The 26,941-nt window shown below is 36.1% G+C and overlaps 1 protein-coding gene and 1 long non-coding RNA gene across 2 annotated transcripts in view; one reads left to right on the top strand and one right to left on the bottom strand.

Moving 5' to 3' along the window:
- The window catches only part of LOC127860254 (nephrin-like), a 68,567-nt gene extending 55,578 nt beyond the window's left edge, over positions 1-12,989 (top strand). The window contains exons 11-12 of the mRNA XM_052398190.1: positions 12,726-12,784; positions 12,911-12,989. Coding sequence (XP_052254150.1) covers positions 12,726-12,784; positions 12,911-12,927 — 76 coding nt within the window. The 3' untranslated portion in view covers positions 12,928-12,989. The remainder of the gene's footprint in view (positions 1-12,725; positions 12,785-12,910) is intronic.
- Positions 12,990-18,512: 5,523 nt separating this feature from the next.
- Positions 18,513-20,264, bottom strand: LOC127860894 (uncharacterized). Its single transcript, XR_008039962.1, has 2 exons — positions 20,206-20,264; positions 18,513-19,639 (listed from the first exon to the last, which is right to left on the bottom strand). It is a non-coding gene; the product is annotated as an uncharacterized LOC127860894 (long non-coding RNA).
- Between the last annotated feature and the right edge of the window lie 6,677 nt (positions 20,265-26,941).

Here is a 26,941-nt window from a genome sequence, read left to right as displayed (position 1 = left end):
AAGTCATTACGCATCACACAATCCCTATTAAATTAAGAAATAAATCCGTTTTAAACTAGCATCAATATTAACAACGAAAAAACAAAAATTAAAAATAATAATGTCATTGTTATTCACACATGAAATTGAAAGGGTCTACTTATTTGGATTCTACTAACAGAGGTGTGATACAAATCATCCTTTAAACCGGAAACCCATTACTTTAAAATGTTGTTAAAAAGCATTTCGTTACCCTACTAACTTCTACATATGAATTACTGGTTCGTACAAGGTTAACCGTTTAAATTTACCAGTAGTTTTAGGTTGGTCTATATTGTGTTTGCTTAAAATTAGTTATTAAAAATATGCCATTTGAAGTTTACGAAACCTACTGTGCGTAAACAGAAAAAAATGTTTAGAATCTTTAACATTAAAAAAGTTTCTATCCATACGATCGTACGTTCTTTTTTATTCATTTTTTGTATGTATTCAAATTTAAAATGTAGTCATCTTTAAGTTGTATGTAATTAAATACATATATGTGCTATATGTGATGAAATACATGAGGCCAATATCTTAACGTGTCAACATAAAACTACTTCAATTTGTATATAAACATTCTATATTAAACAAATGCAAATGAGATTTTCCACTTTAAATTTCTGAATCAACCTGCTTTATTTGCTAAAAGGTGTCAGAAAACTATTTTTGAATGGAATTTGTTGCTGGCCCGAACAACGATGTGTCATTCTTAACGTCACTGTTATGGTCCTCGTAACTACCATCTTCTACCATGTGTACATTTTCTATACCACGCATCAAATCACTGAGACGTTTTGTACACCTTTCAGTATACCTTTCAATCTGTTTATTTTAAGCATTAAGAATTAAATTTAAATAACCCACAATTTTCAAAATATCATGCATGGTTGTATGTGTAGGATTCACTTTTGACGAGCTATCTGACTTAGCAGAGTAAGACTATAATTACTGTTATGCATTTGATGCATTCGCAGATCGCGACTTTTGTTCTTTACCACTTTGAACAGGTGAAAATTATAACGTTTTTTTAGATTTGCAGCCTGTGTCGTACTCCTTTATAAACCAAACATAGGTGTGCGTTGTAAGAGTTACCACAGCCACAACGCACTAACGAATTCGGCTGAGATCCATTTCATTTTATTCTAACACGTAGTACGTAATATAATTAAAATACCGGGGCTCGAACTGACAATGTTAATTACACACATGGCGTTTGCATTTAGATAACCCGTTTTAATAGTAAATAAAACGTTTAAAAAATGCGGAAGTCGTCCTATTACCCTCTATGTAAATCACATGATTACGAACATGCTGCAAAACATTGAAAAGAAAATTACCTCATGTTCTACGCAAACTGTCTAATTGTTCTGTCATTAAACTGTTTTAAATAAAAAACGTAATGATATATTTATAAGCAAACATACTTTACATATACGGCCGTCAAAATGTATTTTCCAGTTTATGTCAATTGTGAGTAGAAGTTGTCATGAATAGCGGGGAGTTGTGACCATCAACAGTAAATAAACGAGGATAGTAAATATAAAGTTTTACTTAAGGATGTCCACACAATAATATATTTTCCTCTTACAGGGTATTAATGAAGCTTAAAATTCAATATTACAATTATACCAGATATTAGTATGTGTTCATAGTTTTTACATTTTTACACTTGGAGACTTTTCTGACGCATCAAGTATTCAAATCTATATAGCTACCTAATTAAATAATGGATTTTGTTGAAATTTGGACTCAGACTAATTCAACACATAACTAATAAATAGAGGATATTTGTTGGTTTCGGTAGCATATCGAATTTAATTCACGAGTGATCATAGAAATTTATATTTTCACGAGTGGCGTAGCCACGAGTGAAAATATTTTTTTCTATGATCACGAGTGAATTAAATTCGATATGCTACCGAAACCAACAAATTTTCTTTTTATTTTATGCTTATTTTTGTAGTTTTGTTAATTTTCCGAATTTGCCTCATTAGGTTTCCCCGTGGGGTGCCTCAATTTTTAGAACGCACAAAGAACTTACTACACAAGAAAATAGTTCACATCTGTAAAAAGTGTATTACTATTAAAATCAATGTTTTATTTAACATATATCTTTTTCATACTTTATACATTCAATATTATTACAAACAATAGTTTAATTTAAATTATTATGAAATTAATAGTGTTGCATATACTGGCGTAGTAATTTGTGTATTCAACTGATCTCAAAGTAACGAAAGTGCTCGCCATGTTGAACAACACTTTTACGACTTGCTGGATTAATAACACATAACTGGATTAAACTAGGAACGCAAACATATTTCAACAGTGTTTTTGTGCTAAATGGTTTCGATATCAATCACTGTCACTCTCTGCAATAAGACGGATTCGCTTGTAGTGTCGCTGTACAGGGGAATCTGCGGTTACCGCCGGTGTACGGGATGGAGATTGCCTCTGGTGATTGACTACGTTCTGTGTCTGGGAAAGGCCCATGTAAGACTCAGAGTTGTGAAAATTAAATGTTACATTGCCCTGGAAATGTGAGTTGACAAAAAATCCTCGGGCCATCGGAAAATCACTTGATGCAGGTGTGGCTGACGCAGTGGCAGTGGCTGTGCGGTTGTGCTTTTCAACTGACTGTTTTGAATGAGAAAGTATTTTTGAAATATTTTTTGACTGTTTCTTGTTCAAACTGCTGTAATTATTTAAGCTGTTAATATTTCTGTGCCCTGAAATCTGTATTATTTGATGAGCAGGAACATTCTCGTCATTCAGCTTCTGAATCAAGTGCTTTCTTGCACTGAAAAAAGTTTATTTCTATGGTAAAAACAAAATCAATATTCAACGGTACACATGACATATTACATAAGATATAAGTTGTAATTGTTTTGTGTGCTCTTGAAACACTTCAATAAATACATGGTGGTCTGTCAAGTACTGGATGTAATGGAACCGGAAAGTAGAGGAATAGTACTAGTCGAGTACAGGAGATTTTATGAATTAAAATTTTGAGTGTTGTAGCATGTAAATTGGACAAACAACACCTATTTAATAAATGGGAGGTAAGTAATTTTTATTATATATTTTCGTCTTGTTATGAAAGTAGTGTATATAATATGGGGTTTTGACCTGTATGGGGTGATTCTTGGCTCTTGAATACCAGCATCTGTTTTCATCTCGGTCATTATGCTGTATAGCTTGTTTATTCCCATGGCAGACTTCCTGAACCAGCATTGCTGTGTCTTGTTGCCAGGAGTTAAGAAGAAGGGGCTGTCTTCTGTCATCATGTCAACAGGGCGTTTGTCGGCATATAGCTTGTAGAGATGCACCGGATCTCTGTCAGGTTGTTCGGGAACTGCATATGCCCGTGGCTTGACTTTCCTATGAATAGTTAAAATGTGTGTTGCATTAAATGTTTTGTTTAAATTAAATACTATTCCACCAAAAGTGAAGTCTACTGTATATTAATAATACAAATAAGAATTATATTGTAAAAAAAGGTCTATAAATTCACTTGTGATAATAGAAAATATATATTTTCAATTGTGGCTTCGCCACTCGTAAAAATAATAATTTCTATGATCACTCGTGAAATAAAATCGATATTCTACCTTAACCAACAAATATCCTCCATGTTTGTATTATTTTTACTAAAGAAAAATTCCATTTAAATATTTTATAAACAGTACCAGTTTTTATATAAATAAAAAATTATCAATTCAGATTTGTGTACAAATATATTAAAGTAGGAAAATCACCTTATATCCCTAGGATTTTCACCAGTACGGGTTTTTGTCTGACGCTCAGTGTCGAAGGTGATGAATTCTTCACCAGTTTCAAAATCGATTCCAAGGCTGACATCACCCCAGCATAGGGTGTGAATTTCCTTGCCGGTTCTCATCCCAAAATGGGTTGTACATATAAGCCACAGTGAGTGTAATAGAGCTCTTGGGCTTGATTCTCCCAGAGTTTTAGCTGCGTACATAGCTTCAATATGTTCATTTGTTAATGCCTGGGCTTGATGCGGTTTATTTCCATAACCTTCTTTTTTCAGAGCTTTTTGTTTACTTTTTAATACTTCCCTCACTTTGGCAAATTCAGGGTCATTTATCAAAGAGTGCTTGTAGTTCATGTGCCTTAAATGCCTGTCGATTGAGCTTAAAAATGCCCTCAAAGATGTGGGTTCATACTCTGATCCATCTTTTTTAGTCACACCCAACAAAAACTCGCAGACCAGAGGGTTCAATTCATGAGGAGGTATATTTTCAATATTTCTTGCCTCATTTTTGTGACTTTTTAGGAAAGTTTTGAAAAGTCTGATGTCATTGTCGGTTTTCTTTTTTGTATTTAAATTTTCGTTTTCAAGCAGAAAGCTATCCACACTTACAGATCTGAAATTCCTTGTTGGTGTTGATGTTGGGTTTTGTTCTTTTTCTTCCTGTGTTGATGCTGTTACCAGTGGATGTGGGGCTGATGTTGCTGCTTCTGCTGTTGGTGCTGCTGATATTATTTCTTGTGATTTTGAAGCGCTGTCATCATCTTGTTCATTCATTTCATTAAAAAAGTCATCAAAGTCAAAGATATTTGAGAAAAGAAGATTTATTTCATTGTTTTCCAATTCATCCATTGTTGTTAAAGAGTTAAGCAGCAGACGAAATAATTATGTTTAAGGGAGGTAAATGTGTGTTTCAGGTTCAAGAAGACTAGTCTCCCTTGAATGAAAATTGCAATTGAGGCTCACCATGGGGTTATTGGGGAAGTAGTTCCAGTATCTAACTGAAACAGTGAAAAATAACGATATTTTTCACTGTTATGTTTCACTGTTTGAAACAGTGAAATACCACTTTTATTTCACTGATATTTCTCTATAAACCACCGGAAAGCATAAAATAATTAATATAATTTGAAATTATCAAAATAAATTATCAAACATAACAATTTTAAAAAATCACTGCAAAAATAAAATTCTCAAAATCGTACAATGTAAAATAATAATGTGAAAAGTAAAACGCATTAATTTACACGTCTTAATGACCAACAGCCTTGCAACATTGCACTCCTGAATATTCAAACGAGCCATATAGTTTTTTTTAATTAATGATATGTTTGCTGATGTAAAACCCTACCACATTGAATGATGAAACTGAAATAAAATTGGAATTGTAAAGCGTTGTACTAAACTTGGTGACTTTTCTTACACAACATTTTTCAAACTTAAATAGCTCAGTTATGAGTAAATGTTTTGATTTAAAACTGTACATGTGATCATATAGAATGTGGTTGGAGGTGCCTGTTGACCACAAAATGACTATTAATTAAAAAAAAGGTTCTCCTGAAATAGAGTGACATAGATCGACTACCAAAGTGAATAAGAACTCAAACCGCATATGCAATGCAGTCATAAAGTTGGTGTAATAAACATCAGGAAACAATTCGATAAGCTTTACAATATTATATTCACAACTTTTATTTTTTAGTCGGGTCATTATATAAAAAATACCCTAACAATCACCAAACAATTTGCTACAAATGGTACTTTAACTGATCCTGGCAGGATAGCCGGTCCATTATAACAGATCAAACGTTTACCGAAATCGGAAAACGGACATCCAGGCAGTTTGTTTTTTTCAAGATGGCCGCCAAAACCTATTACTGATCATTACTATCAAACTATCCACTCACAGTTGATGAATTTGGTTTGCATACACCAGGTTGTTGTTGTTTTGTGTGTGTTTTTGTTGTTTTCCAAAATGGCCACCTACACAATACGAAGGACCACAAGTTCATTACGTTTGCCTAAAAATGTTGTGATTGTAATGTCAAACGCCAAAGTTTGGCTCGCCGAGATTTCTTGATTATGACAAGAGGATCGATATTTTATGGGAGATCTCCTTCAGCTTCAGGTCGGGAACACCGAATTGACAGGGAATTATGCATATTTTGCATCAGGGAAGCGTGCACCCTGGGCAGTCGGCAGTCAAATTCTTGCCTTTGATCAATATGTTTGCTGGGGAAAAATCGTGCATTCTGACAATTTAATACTTTGTTTGCAATCTTGCCATCAAGCACAACCTTCCCACCATTTTAACGTTGTATCAACCCTTATTGGAAGGCTGTCAAAATCATCAGGGATGCGCCATAAATATAGTTTCCTCAAAAACACTGTTCATTGTTCCTATGTTGGGTTTTTTTCATACACGTATTAACTTAGGATCCCTCACGCAACCAGACGTTTATCGAGGATGGTTTTTACGTTGTTCGTAGGAGCAACCAGTGCTGGGCTCGGCTAAGCAGTGATTTTGTCATTGACTTAACATTGATGAGGCCATTGATGAGGTCTCAAAAGAGCACAGGTGGTCTAACTCGCGGAAGTGTGATGATCGAGGAAATGCAAATCAGTTAGACCCTATCTGAACCTTAAACATCGGACTACAACATTGCGATACAGAATTTCACAGACCCGACCTTTACTACAAGTCAACAACACAAAGACCCAAATGTAGCGCGTATCACAAGAGATGCTTCTGATAATTGAGAAAATGCAGAGAAAAAATGCAACCTGCTCACCTAACATAGTTAACGCAACTCCGAAAAACATTATCAACGTTATATTGGCTGGATGAGATGTGAATGTTTATGCATTCGAGGCGGTCGGGGACGATATCATTTTTTATTCCTGAAACAGATTGTTATGTTCTTGATGTTGCCTATTTGCAACATCGTTTACAATGTAATGAGGGCGACTCATTTAACGCAAAAGCCGAATCGTATGCAGATTTTTCTTTTCCGAGAAAGTTTGCTTGTACAGATATTACAATAGTTAACAATATATTTTGTTTATGATTGGCGTTCGACCACGAACAACGATCCCTTCTGGATTACCCCAGTAAGACCCGTAGAACTGAATTTGTATCCATTCTTAAGGTGCAATTAGGTGCGTGAAGTTGGCTCGCCGTTCGACGTTCGACATTAGCTAAAAATTCAAATTACCGAGCCAGCTCGACATTCCAACTCGACATTAAGTTCGACATTCGGATATAGTGTTGTACAATAATAGTTCGACATTCGGATATAGTGTTGTACAATAATTTTTGAATGTCGAGCTGGCTCGGCATTCCAGCTCGACATTCAGTTCGACATTCGGATATAGTGTTCTACAATAATTTTTAAATGTCGAGCTGGCTCGGCATTCTAGCTCGACATTCAGTTCGACATTCGGATATAGTATTGTACAATAATTTTTTAATGTCTAGCTGGCTCGGTATTCCAGCTCGACATTCAGTTCGACATTCGGATATGCTGTTGTATAATAATTTTTGAATGTCGAGCTGGCTCGGCATTCAAGCTCGACATTCAGTTCGACATTCGGATGTAGTGTTGTACAATAATTTTTGAATGTCGAGCTGGCTCGGCATTCCAGCTCGACATTCAGTTCGACATTCGGATATAGTGTTGTACAATAATTTTTGAATGTCGAGCTGGCTCGTCATTCTAGCTCGACATTCAGTTCAACATCCGGATATAGTGTTGTACAATAATTTTTCAATGTCGAGCTGTCTCGGCTTTCCAGCTCGACAATCAGTTCGACATTCGGATATGGTGTTGTATGCATATTTTCGAATGTTAAGCTGGCTCGGCATTCCAGCTCAACATTCAGTTCGACATTCGGAAATAATGTTGTACAATTATTTTTTTGATGTCGAGCTGGCTCGGCATTCCAGCTCGACATTCAGTTCGACATTCGGATATAGTGTTGTATGCATATTTTCGAATGTTGAGCAGGCTCGACATTCCAGCTCGACATTCAGTTCGATATTCGGATATAGTGTTGTATGGTTATTTTCGAATGTTTAGCTGGCTCGGTATTCCAGCTCGATATTCAGTTCTACATTCGGATATAGTGTTGTATGCTTATTTTCGAATGTCGAGCTAGCTCGGCATTCCAGCTCGACTTTCAGTTCGACATTCGGATATAATGTTGTACAATAATTTTTGAATGTCGAGCGGGCATCGGTCGTCCAACGGTCGTCTCTCGTCCATCCGTTGGTCGTCCATAGTTCATCCCTTGTCCATCAGTCGTCCCTCGTCCGTCGGTCCGTTGTCGAAAGGTCGTCCCTTGTCCAACCGGCAGTCGTCCACTGGTCGTCCCTCATTCGTCCATTGGTCCTCCCTCGTCAAAGGCTTGGTCGTCCTTAGTCCCTCCATCGATCGTCTCTCATTCAACAGTTGGTCGTCCATCGGGCGTCCATTTTCCGTCCGTCAGTCTTTCATCGGTCGTCCCTTGTCCATCGTTCGAACCTCGTCGTCGGTCGTCCGTAGGTCGTCCATCGACCGTCCGTCCGTTTTTTATTGGCCATCACTCGTCCAACCGTCAGTCGTCCATCGGTCGTCCCTCGTCTGACCATCGGTCTTTCCTTGTCCAACCGTTGGTCGTCCATCGTCCGCCTGGCAGTAGTCAATTGGTCGTCCCTTGTCCGTCCGTCGGTCGTCCATCGGTTGTCCCTCTCCCGTCTGTCGGTCGTCCACCGGTTAGCTCGACATTTAAAATAATTGCACAACATTATCTACGAATATCGAGCTGATTGTCGAGCTGGAATGCCGAGCCAGCTCGACATTCGAAAATAATCATACAACACTATATCCGAACGTCGAACTGAATGTCGAGATGGAATGCCGAGCTAGCTAAACATTCGAAAATAAGCATACAACACTGTCTCCGAATGTCGAACTGAATGCCGAACTGGAATGCCAAGCCAGCTCCACATTGAAAAATAATTGTAAAACATAATCTCCGAATGTCGAACTGAATGTCGAGCTGGAATACCGAGCCAGCTAAACATTCGAAAATAACCATACAAACTATATCCGAATGTCGAACTGAATCTCGAGCTGGAATGCCGAGCCAGCTCAACATTCGAAAATAAGCATGCAACACTATATCCGAATGTCGAACTGAATATCGAGCTGTAATTCCGTGCAGCTAAACATTGGAAAATATGCATACAACACTATATCCGAATGTCGAACTGAATGTCGAGCTGGAATGCCGAGCCAGCTCGTCATTCAAAAATAACTGTACAATATATTTTCGAATGTCGAACTGAATGTCGAGCTGGAATGCCGAGCCATTTCAGCATTCGAAAATAAGCATGCAACACTATATCCGAATGTCGAACTGAATGTCGTGCTGGAATGCCGAGCCAGCTCAACATTCGAAAATAAGCATACAACAATATCTCCGAATGTCGATCTGAATGTCGAGCTTGAATGCCGACGCAGCTACACATTCGAAAATATGCATACAACACTATATCCGAATGTCGAACTGAATATCGAGCTGGAATGCCGAGCCAGCTCGACATTACAAAATAATTGTACAACATTATCTTCGAATGTCGAACTGAATGACGAGCTGGAATTCCGAGCCAGCTCAACATTCGAAAATAAGCATACAACACTATATCCGGTTGTCGAAATGAATGTCGAGCTGGAATGCCGAGCCAGCTAGACATTCGGAAATAACCATACAACACTTTATCCGAATGTCGAACTAAATGTCGAGCTGGAATTCCGAGCCAGCTCAACACTCGAAAATAAGCATACAACACTATATCCGAATGTCGAACTGAATGTCGAGCTGAAATTCCAAGCCAGCTCAACATTCGAAAATATGCATACAAAACTATATCCGAATGTTGAACTGAATGTCGATCTGGAATGCCGAGCCAGCTCGTCATTCCAAAATAATTGTACTATGTTTTTCCGAATGTCGAACTGAATGTCGAGCTGGAATGCCGAGGCAGCTCAGCATTCGAAAATAAGCATACAACACTATATCCGAATGTCGAACTGAATGTCGAGCTGGAATGCCGAGTCAGCTCAACATTCGATAATAAGCATACAACACTATCTCCGAATGTCGATCTGAATGTCGAGCTGGAATGCCGACCCAGCTCAACATTCGAAAATATGCATACAACACTATATCCGAATGTCGAACTGTTTGTCGAGCTGGAATGCCGAGCCAGCTCGACATTCAAAAATAATTTACAACATAATCTCCGAATATCGAACTGAATGACGAGCTGGAATGCCAAGCCAGCTCAACATTCGAAAATAAACATACAACACTTTATCCGAATGTCGAACTGAATGTCGAGCTGCAATTCCGAGCCAGCTCAACATTCAAAAATAAGCGTAAACACTATCATGAATGTCGAAGTGAATGTCAAGCTGAAATGCCGAGCCAGCTCAACATTCGATTATAAGCATACAACACTATTTCCGAATGTCGAACTGAAAGTCGAGCTTGAATGCCGAGCCAGCTCGACATTCAAAAATAATTGTACAACATTATCTCCGAATGTCGAACTGAATGACGAGCTGGAATGTCGAGCCAGCTCGACATTCAAAAATAAGCATACAACACTATATCCGAATGTCGAACTGAATGTCGAGCTGAAATACCGAGCCAGCTAAATATTCGAAAATAACCATAAAACACTTTATCCGAATGTCGAACTGAATGTCGAGTTGGAATACCGAGCCAGCTCAATATTCGAAAATATGCATGCAACACTATATCCGAATGTCGAACTGAATGTCGAGCTGGAATGCCGATCCAGCTCCACATTCAAAAATAATTGTACAACATTATTTCCGAATGTCGAACTGAATGTCGAGCTGGAATGCCGAGCCAGCTCAACATTCGAAAATATGCATACAACACTATATCCGAATAACGAACTGAATGTCGAGCTGGAATGCCGAGCCCGCTCGACATTCAAAAATTATTGTACAACACCATATCCGAATGTCGAACTAAATGTTGAGCTGGAATGCCGAGCCAGCTCGACATTTAAAAAAAATGTGTACAACACTATATCCGAATGTCGAACTGAATGTCGGGCTGGAATTCCAAACCAGCTCGACATTGAAAAATTATTGTACAACACTATATCCGAATGTCGAACTGAAGGTCGAGCTATAATGCCGAGCCAGCTCGACATTCAAAAATTATTTTACAACACTATATCCGAATGTCGAACAGAATGTTGAGCTGTAATACCGAGCCAGCTCGACATTCAAAAATTATTGTACAACACTATATGCGAATTTCGAACTGAATCTCGAGCTGGAATGCCGAGCCTGCTCGACATTCCAAAATTATTGTACAACACTATATCCGAATGTCGAACTGAATGTCAAGCTTGAATGCCGAGCCAGCTCAACATTCGAAAATAAGCATACAACACTATCTCCAAATGTCGAACTGAATGACGAGCCGGAATGCCGAGCCAGCTCAACATTCGAAAATAAGCATACAACACTATCTCCGAATGTCGAACTGAATGACAAGCTGGAATGCCGAGCCAGCTCAACATTCGAAAATAAGCATACAACACTATCTCCAAATGTCGATCTGAATAACGAACTGGAATGCCGAGCCAGCTCAACATTCGAAAATAAGCATACAACACTATCTCCGAATGTCGATCTGAATGTCGAGCTGGAATGCCGAGGCAAGTCAACATTCGAAAATATGCATTCAACACTATATCCGAATTTCGAACTGATTGTCAAGCTGGAATGCCGAGCCAGCAAAACATTCAAAAATAAGCATGCAACACTATATCCGAATGTCGAACTGAATCTCAAGCTGGAATGCCGAGCCAGCTCAACATTCGAAAATATGCATACAACACTATATTCAAATGTCGAACTGAATATCGAGCTGGAATGCCGAGCTAGCTCGACATTCAAAAATAAGTGTACAATATTATTTCCGAATGTCGAACTGAATGCCGAGCTGGAATGCCGAGCCAGCTCAGCATTCGAAAATATGCATACAACTCTATATCAAAATGTCGAACTGAATGTCGAGATGGAATGCCGAGTCAGCTCGACATTCAAAAATTATTGTACAACACTATATCCGAATGTTGAACTGAATGTCGAGCTGGAATGCCGAGCCAGCTCGACATTCGGTAATTTGAATATTGAGCTAATGTCGAACGTCGAACGGCGAGCCAACTTCACGCACCTCCATTCTTGAAAATATAGGAAATTGTGGTCTTGTTCCGAAACATGTTGAAAATAACACAAGAACATTCATATTATATGCATATACACGTGAATTGGATGTTATCTCATAGACATTCTAGAAATGGTTTTGAAAGCTTGTACAACCCACTATAGTATGGTACACGCAGTATAAAGACTTAGAACATACCACGACATTTACACGTATAAAAATATCAAATTTGAATTCATAAATACTTAAATCCGTAAATCAAAACAAGTGTTCAATTCAAATTAAATGCACCCGAACTGGAGTCATAAACTTAAACTAACCGTTGTCCCACTTATAAAAATGTAGCATATATATGTACAATACAGAATTAGATGACGTTGAAAATGTATATAAACCAAATATTTAAGCATGAATCAAAGAAGTAAAATAGATGGTGAGTGGATGGTGTGGAATATGGTATTGTAAAAACACCGTTACTTATCCTACGTAAAATGTAAGAACATTATACATAAAACAAAGAATACCGATTAGGGTCCGGCTTTTTATTTTTTTTCTAAGAAAAGTTCATGTTTTAAATCGGATGTCCAAATAATGAAGCTATATATAAATGGCCGTTAAACAACGCCTAACGTATTCCGTATATAATGATGAATTTATTTTCATTTTTCAGACTGAGTGAGTGCAGCGTGAGCTTTTATAACGAACTGGGAAAAGCTTATGAAAGTTTAGGTACACGGGTTGCATATTGTCTTTAATTATCAAATGTGTTGCTAGATTTGACGGACATTATCATGTTGATAATTAAGTATAAATGTATTATTATGAGGCTTTTAATAACTTCTTTCATAATTTCAGACTGCAGTCTGAGGTAAATATATGGTTGTTTTTCTTCTTTCAATGGTTAAGTAACGTATAGTGTAACTATTTAAAGTGAAATTCAAGTGCTTAATAGAGCATGAGCGCTAAAGAAAAGCTATTGTCATCACCATACGTATTGCGTCCGTCGTCTTGCGTCATGCGTTATTCGGCGAGCATTTAGCTAATTTAGCTCGTTATTGCTTTATATGCCACATATTTTGTTCTAATGTAATGCAACGTGGTCAGAATAATTGTCTTGATACTATCGAGACCAAGTTCGCATGTACCCAAACATTATGTCACAAGGTCAAATCTTGGAAAAACCTTGTTGCCACAATATCAGTCATATTTACGACCCAATGTTAATGAAGCTTAGTCAGAACGTTTTGTTGTTGTTTTTTCCGTTCAATATATATTATATCCTCGTCCATCGATGTGTGTGGTTCGAGGGAAATACATCTCATACGTAATACAATCAACAACTTTTACATAACAATATAAACAAATAATGTTATTAATAAGAATTGACTTAAGTCCCTTATCACAACCAATGACAAACGGGTAACAACAGATCCTATTCTTTACTTTTACGCAAATCATTTAATTCATTAGTTTCAATTAGTACATGACACTTTATGGACGATTTTGCTGCTGTAAGAGTGGGCTTAGTTTTGTTCATTTTACAATTAGAAATGAATATTTTTCTAAGAACAAATAATAAATTTAAAGGTCCACTTTTATTTGCATGACCAAATATAAAGGAATGCGTATCAAGAAAGTTCAAAAAGTGGTTACACTGATTGATATATTTACAATACCAAAATATATGTTGAATAGTTAAGCATTCAGTTTCACTAAAGGTGCAGTTGCCTGTAGTGACGTAAACCATTTTAATGAGAAAGGACTCTGTACCTTAGATTCTATGTATTATTACATTTAAAGCCACTAGAAATTGGTATTACGTGTTCTAGGGAAAAGCACTGTGAGATATTTATTAGAATATTTATCTGGGTAATATGAAAGATTTATTTTCGCATCTAGATAACATGTGTCAAACAACTAGGTTTAATCTTAGAAAACCTGTATAACCACTTTACAAGCAATCTTTATAACAATTGATCAGAATGTTGCAAACAAACTAGGCCTAAAGTTAAACTAGATCATATGTTCCATAAAATAATTGAAAAGGCCAACCCTTTTTTTCTTTTCAAGAAGCTGCATTAATCTTGATAAAATTTGGACGGGATGTTCATCCTTACAATATCTAAATTTTGTTTGAATTATGTGTACACAAACAGGGTCACAAAGTCAAAAATACTTCCAACCTCGAGACAACATTTGTAAATGCAATATTGATTAAACTCGGTCTGAATGTTTATCTTAACAATTTTAAGCCTGGTTTTAATCTGTGTCATGTGTTTCTACGTAATAAGGTCATATCTACGGACACATTATAAGCACTAGAAGCATCATTATGACTCATTCTTTGTGAAATAATGTGATATTACTGTCTTCACAACAATATTTAGCCAGTTTTTAATATGGTTTAAGTGGGATAAACCTACGAGGTCAGGTCTGTGGCAATCTGGGTACCTGAACTCAAGTGAGCGCTTTTGGGTAATTACTTCATCTTGTTTAGGTATTGTCTGAAAATTAACATATGTGTATTTCTTAATAGCCATACTTCGGAATATTCCGTATTAACCCGCAATCAACACAACAAACTTGATGATGACAACATCACTGAAATACCAGGTATTTATATTCGGATAATTGTAAAGAACACGCGTGAATACAAATAGCATTTGATCGACATGTTGTCAGCATGTTATTTACATTTACTGCATTTCTTCTTACAGGAAAAGCTGTGTATGTAAATACGACCATTGGAAATTAATAAGTCTACCATGTGTAAGCAAAATATGTGACGATTATGTTAAGACGGGCAATACGCCAAAACACGCAATGCAGTCGAACTTCAATTTTCGTATTAAATCATGTGTGATCCAGTGCAGTATCCTGTCTATAAAATTGTTAACAAAAATATTTGAGTGTACTTAATGTTATTTATTCATCAACATGGCTTAAATATTATGTGTGGTGTAACAATCATTGCTTATTACAAAGTACAAAAAACTCAAATAACTCGTGTGTATATTATAGAAGTATTAGTAGTAGTAGTAGCAGTAGTAGTAGTAGTAGAAGTAGTAGTAGTAGAAGTAGTAGTAGTAGTAGTAGTAGTAGTAGTAGCAGCAGTAGTAGTAGTAGTAGTAGTAGTAGTAGTAGTAATAGTAGTAATAGTAGTAGTAGTAGTAGTAGTAGTAGTAGTAGTAGTAGTAGTAGTAGTAGTAGTAGTAGAAGTAGTAGTAGTAGTAGTAGTAGTAGTAGTAGTAGTAGTAATAGTAGTAGTAGTAGTAGTAGTAGTAGTAGTAGTAGTAGTAGTAGTAGTAGAAGTCGTAGTCGTAGTAGTAGTAGTAGTAGTAGTAGTAGTAGTAGTAGTAGTAGTAGTAGTAGTAGTAGTAGTAGTAGTAGTAGTAGTAGTAGTAGTAGTAGTAGTAGAAGTGGTAGTGGTAGTGGTAGTAGTAGTAATAGTAGTAGTAGTAATAGTAATGAACACAAAAAGAACGATAGACATTGAATCTTTATATCCGTTATCATTTACTTGCTTTGTGGCATTAGTCTTAATTTGTCTTAATCATACATCGTATGTACGATTTCATTAATTGTGTCATGAAAAAGAAGCGGTAAAGCACATCTACGTGTACTTTTAACTGTCTAATATTATGTAATATCCGTGTTACACTGAATGGTGTTCACATGCAGTCCGTTTATTCTTTAGGAGTAGTATGTGTAATATGTTGTTCTTGGTTTTTAATATTTTATTAGTTAAACAAAATGGTAATTCAGCAAAGATTTATTTGGCTTAAAATGATCAAAACTCCATAATTTTTACAACGTTTTTGTATCGGAATGAAATTGCTTTTCGCACATTTTACTGATGTAAGCAATATCTGATTGCTAAAAAGTAATAAATATTGTTTACAAATTTTATCTAACATTCCTAAGTTATATTCATATGTAAGTTTAAGATTTGGCCTCGAAATCCTATATGCTCGCTTTAAGGATGTTGATCCAAATTAGCCTTTCTCTGAGAAAACGGTACTAAATGTATGTGCGTAAATTGTCGTCTCAAATTTGCCTGTGCAGATGAGATTGTTTGGGCGTTGTGCATCTGTCCAGAAAACTTGTGTGTCCAGAAAAATATTGTGGAACTGCTTTCGTGCATTTCAATGAAACTTGTTAGTACATAAATGCATTTCATTTAGCAATAAATATATGCATAAAATGTTATGTTTTAAGTTTTTGATTTTTCCAAAATACTAATGATACACACATGTTGGGCCCATGTTCACCAAACATTCTTAATTTCTTGTACATTTAGACACATTACATCCCCCCCCCCCCCACGCTAAGGGCGGAAGGATATAGAATTAGCGTTGTCCGTCAGTACGTCCGTCTGTCATAATTTTGAAATTAGCGGGGGATATCAATTCAACGAATTTGCTTGTTATATGTTTATTTCTCCACCATCGAAATATAGTGTGTTAATATATAACACGCAGTTTTCTTTCGAAATATTCAAATCACAATTTCAAAATCGCGTCATAAAAATGGGTCGTATGGCGTTTCGGCCAGCGTAGCTCAAGCCCAGCCTGTGCATTTGCATAGTCTAGTCAGAGGCGATGATGTCCGCTATAAAATCGCTCAATTTTTTATGGTCTCATTATGTATCTCCTGACCAGATTGAGACATGCGCAAGCTGGGTGGGCTTTAGCTATGATGGGCGAATATGGCATAGGATTCATTTTAGCATGACGCGGGTCTTAAACTAATTGCGAGTTGCAAATGGTATATTTTAGCACAATTCATTTTGATATAAAATTGACTTCAAAAAAGCTAATACAGATATCTGGCAAATTATGGTATCCTTTCCAGACGTTCAGGAAACGATTTCCAGACTTGCTGACCGAGTACGGTAAACATTTGTGGTGAGATAATTAAACGATTTTCCACTTAATGTGACACTATACTATTTCGAAAGTGTGTTGTTTTTTTCTCATCTTGAAAGCAAACTATGTTTATCGATAGTCAATTGTGACTTCCACTGACGATTTAGTGACCGAGTGCAGACTCTAAATTCTGCGAGATGGATTTGAACGCGTAATTGTAACTGGGCCACAAGTTGTGTCTATGTGTCGTTTTAACATGCAGGAGTAGTCCGGAATTGCGTACATTGAACAGTGTTCCCACCTTAACGATGTGCACAGACACAGTGATGCAGATAAATTCCGGGGGATTTCTCTCGAATCAGCCTATAAAATATTCGAATGTGTTACTTCTTGCCTGCTGACTTTATGTAGAGGTCATTTAAGGTGAAAAATTGGGTAGACAGCTACGCCAAAAAAGCACATTAGTGTTTTTACATGTATACCGATTTTAAGGTCCGAGACTGGTTGACACCGTGTGTTTTACTAGGATGACAAGTAATGCATAAACAACAGTACGGGTCAACAGCGCTGTCTTTATGACTACCTTATTCGTGAGTAAAAAGTACTGCTCGCAGATTTATTTATGTTTTATTTTTATCAAGGATCTCATTGTTTATTTTGAATTGTATATGGTGTCAAAAAAGTTTTGAAAAGGGAATTTCCATCATGAAATTATATTCATAGTGTGATAGGTATTCGATATTCCCACACTATTCATTTAATATGATGGTGATTGCAAATTGTATTTCATATTAACTGGTTCTTATTATACTATTTTCATCATAGTTTTAATGCTTTCAGAATGTCTAAAAATACATTGTGTTGTAATTTTGTTTAAGTTATCTCTATAACATAAATATTATGATAAACAGTGCATACACATCTCGACCTGTGCGTCAAGGCACCCTCTTTATAAATTTGATTCATTTAAAACTTGCGATTTAAAAAGCTATCAGATAATATTGCCAAATTAGTTGCGTCTAAGATTAAGCATTAGCGAACAACTACAGTGCCTTCAGCGCTTTGATTTATTTATGCTAATTTCAACATTGAATAGAAATGTTGCACACTGTAAATTCGTACACTGTAAATTCGTATATTTGTGCACGTTCACTTGCTTATAATATTTCATCAACAACGTTAAAACGCCCCAGCATTAAACGATTCATGCAAAGAAATATATTGTGCTCGTATAAGGTGTAAATATAAATTGGGGCCTCGCTCTGTAAAAACAGCGCGTAATGCATGTTCGTAAAGTGTAATCTTATATATCTTAAGAATGTGCAGTCATCTGGGACGACACTTTCCGCCTAAACTGGAAAATCTTTTAGAAGAGACGTTCTTTATAAGAAATATACCTTAACAGCGGAAAGGGAGCACGAACATCAGCCTACTAGATAAAAGGTCAAGGTCATAATTCAGGGTCAAAGGAAACTATGTCCATTTTTTACCTGAAAAACAACTGTATTGACTAGCCTGTTTTTGTGCCAATGTCACTCTCGTTGTAGATGATTTGATAGGCTTGTATACATACGCAATATACAATCTACTTAAACATGTAAATGAAGTGTATTAACATCTTAATATTTCTGCATGTATATGTCAAGTAGAACGGATACATGTAAAGTTCATCAATTAATTACCAGTATCAATTGTTAAAACAATGCCCATTATCTAGACTCGAACGGTTGCTTGGATACAAGTTTGAAAACACGCTTCTGTGATGCAAAATGACGACCGTGCTGTTTTGAATGATTTCACTCAAAGTTGACTTAAGCGTCACACGCATCACGCCGATCAGTCGATTCAAGTCGCCTTGACAGGCGTTACGCTTCACGTAGTAGCGACGTGGTCAACCACATTCTTTAAGAGCGGATTTGTGGCGTAGTGACAAACTGGCGCCATTACTCAGGGATTCACAGGTTCGAGCCCCCGATCCCCCAAAGCTACTTGCTCGCATTTCGAATTAGACGTTAAACCGAGTTGCAGTGTACAATGTGCTTCATAACGGGCTATACAAGACTTAGTGTAGTCTCTGAAACGGAATGTCTTCTGGATCTCGAATCTTTCCCCGTGAACCAAACAATAAGTCTTGAGGCGAGTTCCACATATTCCAAATATCTACATATTCCTTAACTTATTATTAAGGACACTTAAAAATGTCTCTAATAATAATATATCAGTTACTCGTTACGCAGACGCAATTACATGTTTTCATGTGTCTATATGTATATTTCGGAGTTTCATGGAACCTTTCGTACCCGAGGCTGCAGTATGTGAAACTCAAACGTTTGTCCCAACACTCCTGCGTAATTAACGAATTTGACTTACTAAATTTGGGACGAATTTCGAATCATAGCTGCAATTTCCAGCTGTTTTTTATTCAATTTTGGTTTGGTCCTTGTGCTTTGGGAAGAAGCCGGGGTATCCGGAGGAAACCCCATCAGTCCAGTATGGTTGCCAACAGCCAAACCCACATGCTTTCGGGAACGGGAATTGAACCCGGGTCGCCTAGGTGTGAACGCGTGTACTAACGACTGTGTTTACTGTAAAACCATTTTTTCCCAATCCTTTTTACGCTTTATAACGACCAGGGATGTTTCCAAACAAACCGTTTAAATCACGTGGCAAGTATCATTTTCTAATCACGTTGTTGGCGTAGTTCATCCACCTCAACCTGTGGGTGTAAAGGTTACACTTAACTAAATAATTGAGGTGTGCAGTCCTACACTTTATAAACAAATTCATCTTTGTTAAGTGGAAATGATGTTTTTAGTTTATTAAACTTTTATTTGATTCTTTACTCGAGTATTTATGTTCATTTAGAAATTATTATGGGAAACTGGCATGTTACAATAAAATTAAAAATAGCTGGACATATAACGTGAAGAAAAACAGTGAACTTTTATAGGTGTAAAGTTATTTCTTACATATCGCATGACATTTCCTTTTTGTTTCTTTAATGTATTAAGCTTAGAATATTATTTAAGAACATTGTATGGTTATGGTGGTCTCAACAAGCAAAATATTGACTTTATTGTTTTTACTTAAATTGAATGTTTAACATTATATTACATAGGGACTAAGTATGTTGTTACCTTAAACAGTTCGGCATGCGTATATTTGAGAGACAGTTTATCCGATTATAACAATCGTTTGACATAACGATAAACTATTAAAATCCTCAATATAGCTGCCATAAACAATAAAATTGAATAAGGCTCCGGAAATATTGACACTTACTATGGCGCAGTCTCGTTACATGTCGACATCCATGAAGTGATAGAACTGCTAACGTAGATTATCTCTGTAACAAAGATAATTTATAAAAAGAGAGAATTCAATTCATGTGCACATGTAAAAACGTTCAATTAAAAAAATCGTTCCAATACGATTTTTAAACATACTTTCGTGTAATAAAACGGGCGGGTTTTGCTTTCTGTTTTACAAATATAGAAACAGCAACAGTATGAAATGTTTTTGTCTTCTAGGTATTAGTAATATATACACAGCAACAGTATTCGATGATGTTCAGACCAGTAGGAATTTTACCTGGGACCTGGGACCGGTTTACTTTGCTCCTCCTCCTCCACCACCTTTACAAGGCTGTACGACTCATACCCCAGGGCGTTCACAAATTCCAGTTTCTGGCGGAAATACAACTCAGCTGGATCTATGAGCTCTTCATTTTCCTTCTCATCATAAACAAAACACATGACACACACAGCAATCATTACTATAATTGTCTTCATTTTCATCGTATTTAAGTATGTTAACAATTCGTTTTGGATGCAAAACATGCTTAAACTATCGCGAACACAAACGTTATTAATGTCATGTGTCCTCTAAGTGGCTTGATTTTGTGTGAAGACCACGTGTACCTTTATCTTTCATGGACGTAATCTAGATGTAAGGCTTTTAGGTTTTTATCTAAAGTACATTTTATGGATCATACATGCTTGTTTAAACAGTCCGATTTCGTTACACAAACAGCGTAAAGCTTTCTTGATAAGCATCATTAGTTGTAAAATCATATTGAGCCTGCCATCAAACATTTCAATTTAATCATGATTAAAGTTTACATCCTATGTATTTAAAAAAAATGTTTATTTCGTTTAAAGACGTAAATGTGCGGCCATTAGCTGAGATCATTTTTTACACGTACGCCAATCAATGTTGAATGTCTGCAAGTTTCTCAATCTCTTTTGATGTTTGTTGGAATTTAATATCTAAGCAGAATAGCATATATCGAGATGAATTCACCATAGAAGAGATGCTTACAGAATTTCAGCGAACATTGTGGCCATTCGCACCTAGTTTCAAGTGTTCAGAATTAACTTAATTTAATACATACGATTTATCGAACTCTTTGAATAGATCCAGGCATGCTTTTAATTTCATTTGAGTTGTAATATAAATGGTCTATCTGTTTACCAATACGCGCGACTCATAGACACCAAATGAAATGAAGTGAATAAAAGTAGGCAAGTGTATTGTTGTGCTTTTCCCGACGAGTTGAAAAAAAGGTTCACGCGGCGAGGAATTCAACTCTTCGGATAAATTTAAGTACCCAAAGACACTAACCTAATATTCTCTATATTTATGAAATAAATTTCCCTTTTAATTTTACGTCAATTGCTTTCGAAAAATATAAGATATAATATTAAAAATAATTCACTGGCACTGATCTCAATCCGACAAGTATTCAATAATGTACTTAATTTAAAACATCGCTTTATTCGGGTACATTCGATAGTTTAAAGAAATATAAAATGCAGTCTCGCCGGTTACATTCGAACCATATATCCCAAAACTGGTATTCATATTTTATTATAATAATCCATCATCAACACGCAAGCACGTTGTAATTAAATGCGAGTACGTCTAAAAATGCCCAGACACTCGCGTAACTGAATCACTAGTATATGATGCAATCAAGTGATTAGGTCAGAAGACAACCGAGCGGCGATTTGTCCTGCATTCATTTAACGCTGTATTGGATTGATAACTTACGGCTATTATTCTAATACGATACATTGATTTGAAATATCAACATTCAATTCATGTATATATTCAAATTCAAGAACAACTGAATGAGGATGTTGATACATTTAACGAATAAATCGCCTGCATTTGACCATTAACCGAAAATGAAAAGCCGAACAAGTAGTCCACTAGGAACTGAGGATTACAGCTTGTAGGAATGAATAGCACAAGTTTATCCTACACAAGAGTTTCATTCTACAAAACATTTTAGCTTTAGGCTGAAACTGTTGACCAACACTCCATCATATATTTATCATCACAATATTTAGTGATATAGATGGGATGTCCGGTTACGCAGTGGTTGGTTCGCTATAAACATGTATTTTCACAGACTCACACGAACAACCATCTTCGTCAGGGGCTAGTTCCAACAAAGAATCGATATTGTTGTCAACAAGAACTAGCTTGAACAGAAGTATGTATTCATGAAATTAGATATAATCCAATTCAGTTAAAGACTGTACATTTAGATCTAGTGATGTACACTGCATGCCATTTGTTCAGAGTTGAACTCCAAATAACATTATAAATGTTGTAATAATGACCCATTATTGTTAATATTTTACCGTTGACACATGAACATAATAATGGTATTTTATCAATTATTTTGTATTTTGAAACGCTCTGCTGTGGCATTATGCGGTTTTCGAAGCGATTTCTTGTATATACAACTACATTTCTACTGAAAAAAATGAGTTTACTGAATCTAGATTGATTATATTTACCGATCATTTTCGATTTAAAGTTGCTGTTGTTGTAATTATCTTATTGCCGTCTAGAACGCATGTTAGGCGAATGCAAATCGAGGTTTACGATTGGAAGCTTGATTCTGTCCTTAAAGCATTTATTGTTAATGTAATGTTGCAGAATAATAGCTCGTTAACTCTTTGTTAATCTCTGATAACAGTATGAAACGATGCTATTACCATTTTTAAGAAGAAAGCGATACGAATAGTATAAATTATTAAAAATTACTTTGTTCCGCTATCAGGGAATTTCCAGTATTGCCGACTCGACTGTGTTTCAACATTTAAAACATCTTTTGATAGTTGAAAATTCGAATATAAACTCACTTGAATTCCAAGCGTTGTGATCATTTTAAATCCGTTTAAATTCATAGTTATAAAAGCGGTTACAAAAAGGTTCAGCGACCGTTCAGAATTTCCTGAACACTATCGCACAACTTCACACAGTGTCGCGTAAACAAACGTGTCGGATGGTGAATGGTCCAATAACAAACTTTTTCTGTTTTTATAATAAAACTAGCAAGTGAACAAAATTGCTTATTTTCAACTCTACAACACTTTTATCGGAAACGATGCATGACTTTAAATGTTGTGAAACTGAATATGTCGTCAATCCAAAAGAAGTAAATGCGAATATTTAACGTCCTTTTTAGTTATTGGTGTACACAAAAATATTGAAAACTTATTCAAGCTATTCATCACATGAACGCAAACGCAAATACTTCGTTATGGCCCAGAGGAAAACTGTTTAACTGTAAGAGTACACAGTATTACCTTTAGGACCACATTGCTTCATACATCTACTTTCAAGCAATCGAAAACCACTTGACTACCGATTTACTCCACTTAATTCGTGTTACTGTTAATCATTCAGCGATGGTATGTAAATTATACGCTACATTGTAAAATAATACGCGCTAGTTGAAATAGGAGCTTTTTTATAACTTTTCGGTCTGCCCATCATCAGCGAAACGGCGGCTGACGAACTGATACCGACCCACCCGCGGACAGACCGACATAAGTACAAATATTACCTCTCCCTGCCTTAACCCATCTGAATTTTCGGGGAAAAAAATCTTATTAACTAGTACACGATTTGTACAAATGATTTTGCCAGTCTGATACATTTCTCCGATAATGTTTAATCATTTGCTTTAAGTATATATAGCATATAGTATCCGGACCTTCAAGACTCTTGGCAAAATAATTATTCGCAACTTGTCAAAATGAAATACACTTTTTTTTCGTTGTTTGGCCTAAAGAACGGTTTCCATAGTTTCAAATAATATCAACACAATTACAATGTCACCACCTGAATGTTAAGCATTACGATGTTGGAAGTTTCTATAGAAGTTAAAAGATTACTTGATTCGTGAGCCCATGCTTCACATAGAAAATAATGTCATGTTTTTATACAACATTTAATCCACACTAGGGGAAAACCGGGGTTGATATGTTTTGTAGATCTGCTCATACGACACATAGACGTATTTTGTGTCTGCAATTAACACGAGTATACTTGTCGACATCCGTTTAAAATTTAGGTTAAATTACGTTACTATTAGCGAAATATCAATATAGGAGCTTAATTTGGTTTTAGTTCCAGTTTTCAATTATTTATTCAGGCCTTCTTAGAAACGTATATAATGTAAAATATGCATGTGCAAAGTAAAGTCAATAGTTGAAACATGGCGTGCATAACGACCATATACCGATGTTGATCGAACGGCTAACTTCGATTTACACGGGTGTCTGGAGGGTTCAAGCTTTGTGATTGACACGGCGTTTGATAAATTAAGTGACACGTCACATATCTCCAAGCGTATTTTTACAAATACTAGCCTTCGTGGGGCGTTGACATTCTCTGAGTAGGGTCTCCGATAAGATTGTAAACTACATTCATCCTCATTTCAATGTATAACTTTATCATACGGTTACAATTCTTTGGGGGAAAAAGCACAGACATTAGGCATAACTCTTTTTGATTTAAGTAGCGATCTTTGTTAATCCACGCAAACCAATTAACATCAATGCCGCAGGTGTATATATATACAATTAAACTAAACCTGTGATAAACGTTTAAATCATACACGGAGTATTGAAACAAAAGTTCAATATCCACGATTGCTTTTAGGGATATATCGAACAACTTTTCCGCATAGACAAAGAACCGAATAAAAAGGACACAAAGGCACTTGCACGGTGCGAGAAATTGTGGCCACATCGAAGTGACAATGAAGGCGAATTAGGAAATATCCGGACAAATGTTTTCCGCCCCCGCAAACCACCCACCCCCTCCCCCTCACACACACACGCGCGCACACACCACAAGACTACACCAAAAGTGATTATATAGTATCAAAAACTTAATAGGAGATTATTGCAGTTATAATTCAATGTTCGTCCGAACTTTAGTGAGTCGACTAAGCAAATTATGTAGGAGTGCTGGGACACACTCCGGGTCATCACATAATGCAAACTCATGCGCAGAAGAAACAAATAAACTGGAAATGCGCATACACTGGTAAGTTTCGATGACGGACGTTGAGTGATCACAATATTACAGGATTCAACAATTCGTGCATCATCTTGTATCAACACATAAAGGGGACTAATACTACATTTGAGTTGCGCACCTCATTTTAAACTTCGTGGCATACTAAGGGAAACAACTCTAAGCAATTCAAAAGTTGCAGTTCCACCAGTGACCTGCCCTTTTGATAGTAAATTCCAGCGACTTATGTGTACAATGAAGCCAATGAAACGTAAAAACGAATATATTTTAAATATTGTCTGTATTTTGCACGTTTCATGGAAACATGAATGCCTTCACATTAGGAGATAGATCACAAATATATCCTTGGACCATTTCTGTTCGATTTTCTATTGAATTACATTGAAATGTCAAATGTTAACGTGCCAATATGGACTGGTGTATAGCTTCGTTATGTGGTAAATTACGGGACTTTATTTGATATGATCGGGTTACATGTAGTTGTAAATGCAGTAGCAGCAAAATGACAAAAAAGCCATGTGCCTGTCGCGTCCAAGAAATGTACTTACGTTATTGATAACTCACTTGTTTTCATATCGAACCAAATAATACAAAAGTGGTAGGACACAGTCCGTTTTTGTTGCTGCGTATTTATTATGACAGTACCTTGACATCGTCTTTATGACATAAAAAAGAGAGTTTTGCGAGAAAATGGACAGTTCCGAGGTTTGAAAATCACTTACGTAGAAGAGTTAAATCGGTTGTACACGCTTTTGTCTCATAAAGGCGTTTTGTCAGTTATATTGCAGACTTATTATCTCAGCATCGCTTTTGAAATATATAATGAAATAATTTTATTTTTTTCGCAGACGAATTGTTTATGTGATAGCATATCACGGTTTGTATTTATAGCGCAACCTTGCCCAAAACCAAATTGCGTTTATCGCAGCATTGACATATCCAGAAATCAGAACATGGAGCTGTTGTTTATTTGTTCACAATCGTTATGAAAATTTATGAAAGTTTATTTCGAGTCACACGTACTGTTATGTTTTACTCTCGTCTTCCCGCCAAAACGTTCAAATGCGAGACAAGGTGCTTATGATCAAGTTGTAGTACTAAGGTAATGAACAGTGTTGTTAATAATTCGATCACTAACATGTTTTTGAAATTCAAATAATGTTGAATGTGTTACAACGTTAATTGTAATAAGTTGAACATAATATAAACAGGCAGATGTGCACTTGTTATTGTAATAATCAAAACCACTTTCGCTTTTAAGTCAACAAGCATGTGGTATAAATATTAATTTGTTTATATCGTATATATACATACATAACCTCAACACCATCTTGTGTTTAAAACTAAACTGGTATATAAGTATAGGTGATTCAAGTGTAAAACAGTGTGTGTCATTAAAATCACATAAAAATGCTATACACATTATACGACCTTAAAATTTGCAAACAAATGGACAATAGAACTACTTACAATAGGTTTAACCAAGATTTAACAAATTCATAAAATAAGAATATGTAGTATGCCTTATTGAAAATAAAAATATAATTCAATAATTGGAATAGGAATAGTTTTGTGTTCATTTAATTTTTTTTCATTTTATTGTTTTCATTTTGTATCGAATTAGTGTATATCAAAGACATGGGTGTCGCATTATGAGGAAAAAAAAAACTTA

The sequence above is a fragment of the Dreissena polymorpha genome, chromosome 15 (genome assembly GCF_020536995.1).
Source record: "Dreissena polymorpha isolate Duluth1 chromosome 15, UMN_Dpol_1.0, whole genome shotgun sequence".
Taxonomy (NCBI): domain Eukaryota; kingdom Metazoa; phylum Mollusca; class Bivalvia; order Myida; family Dreissenidae; genus Dreissena; species Dreissena polymorpha.
Note: the sequence above shows the minus strand (reverse complement) of the source record. Positions and strands in the feature narration are given on the sequence as shown.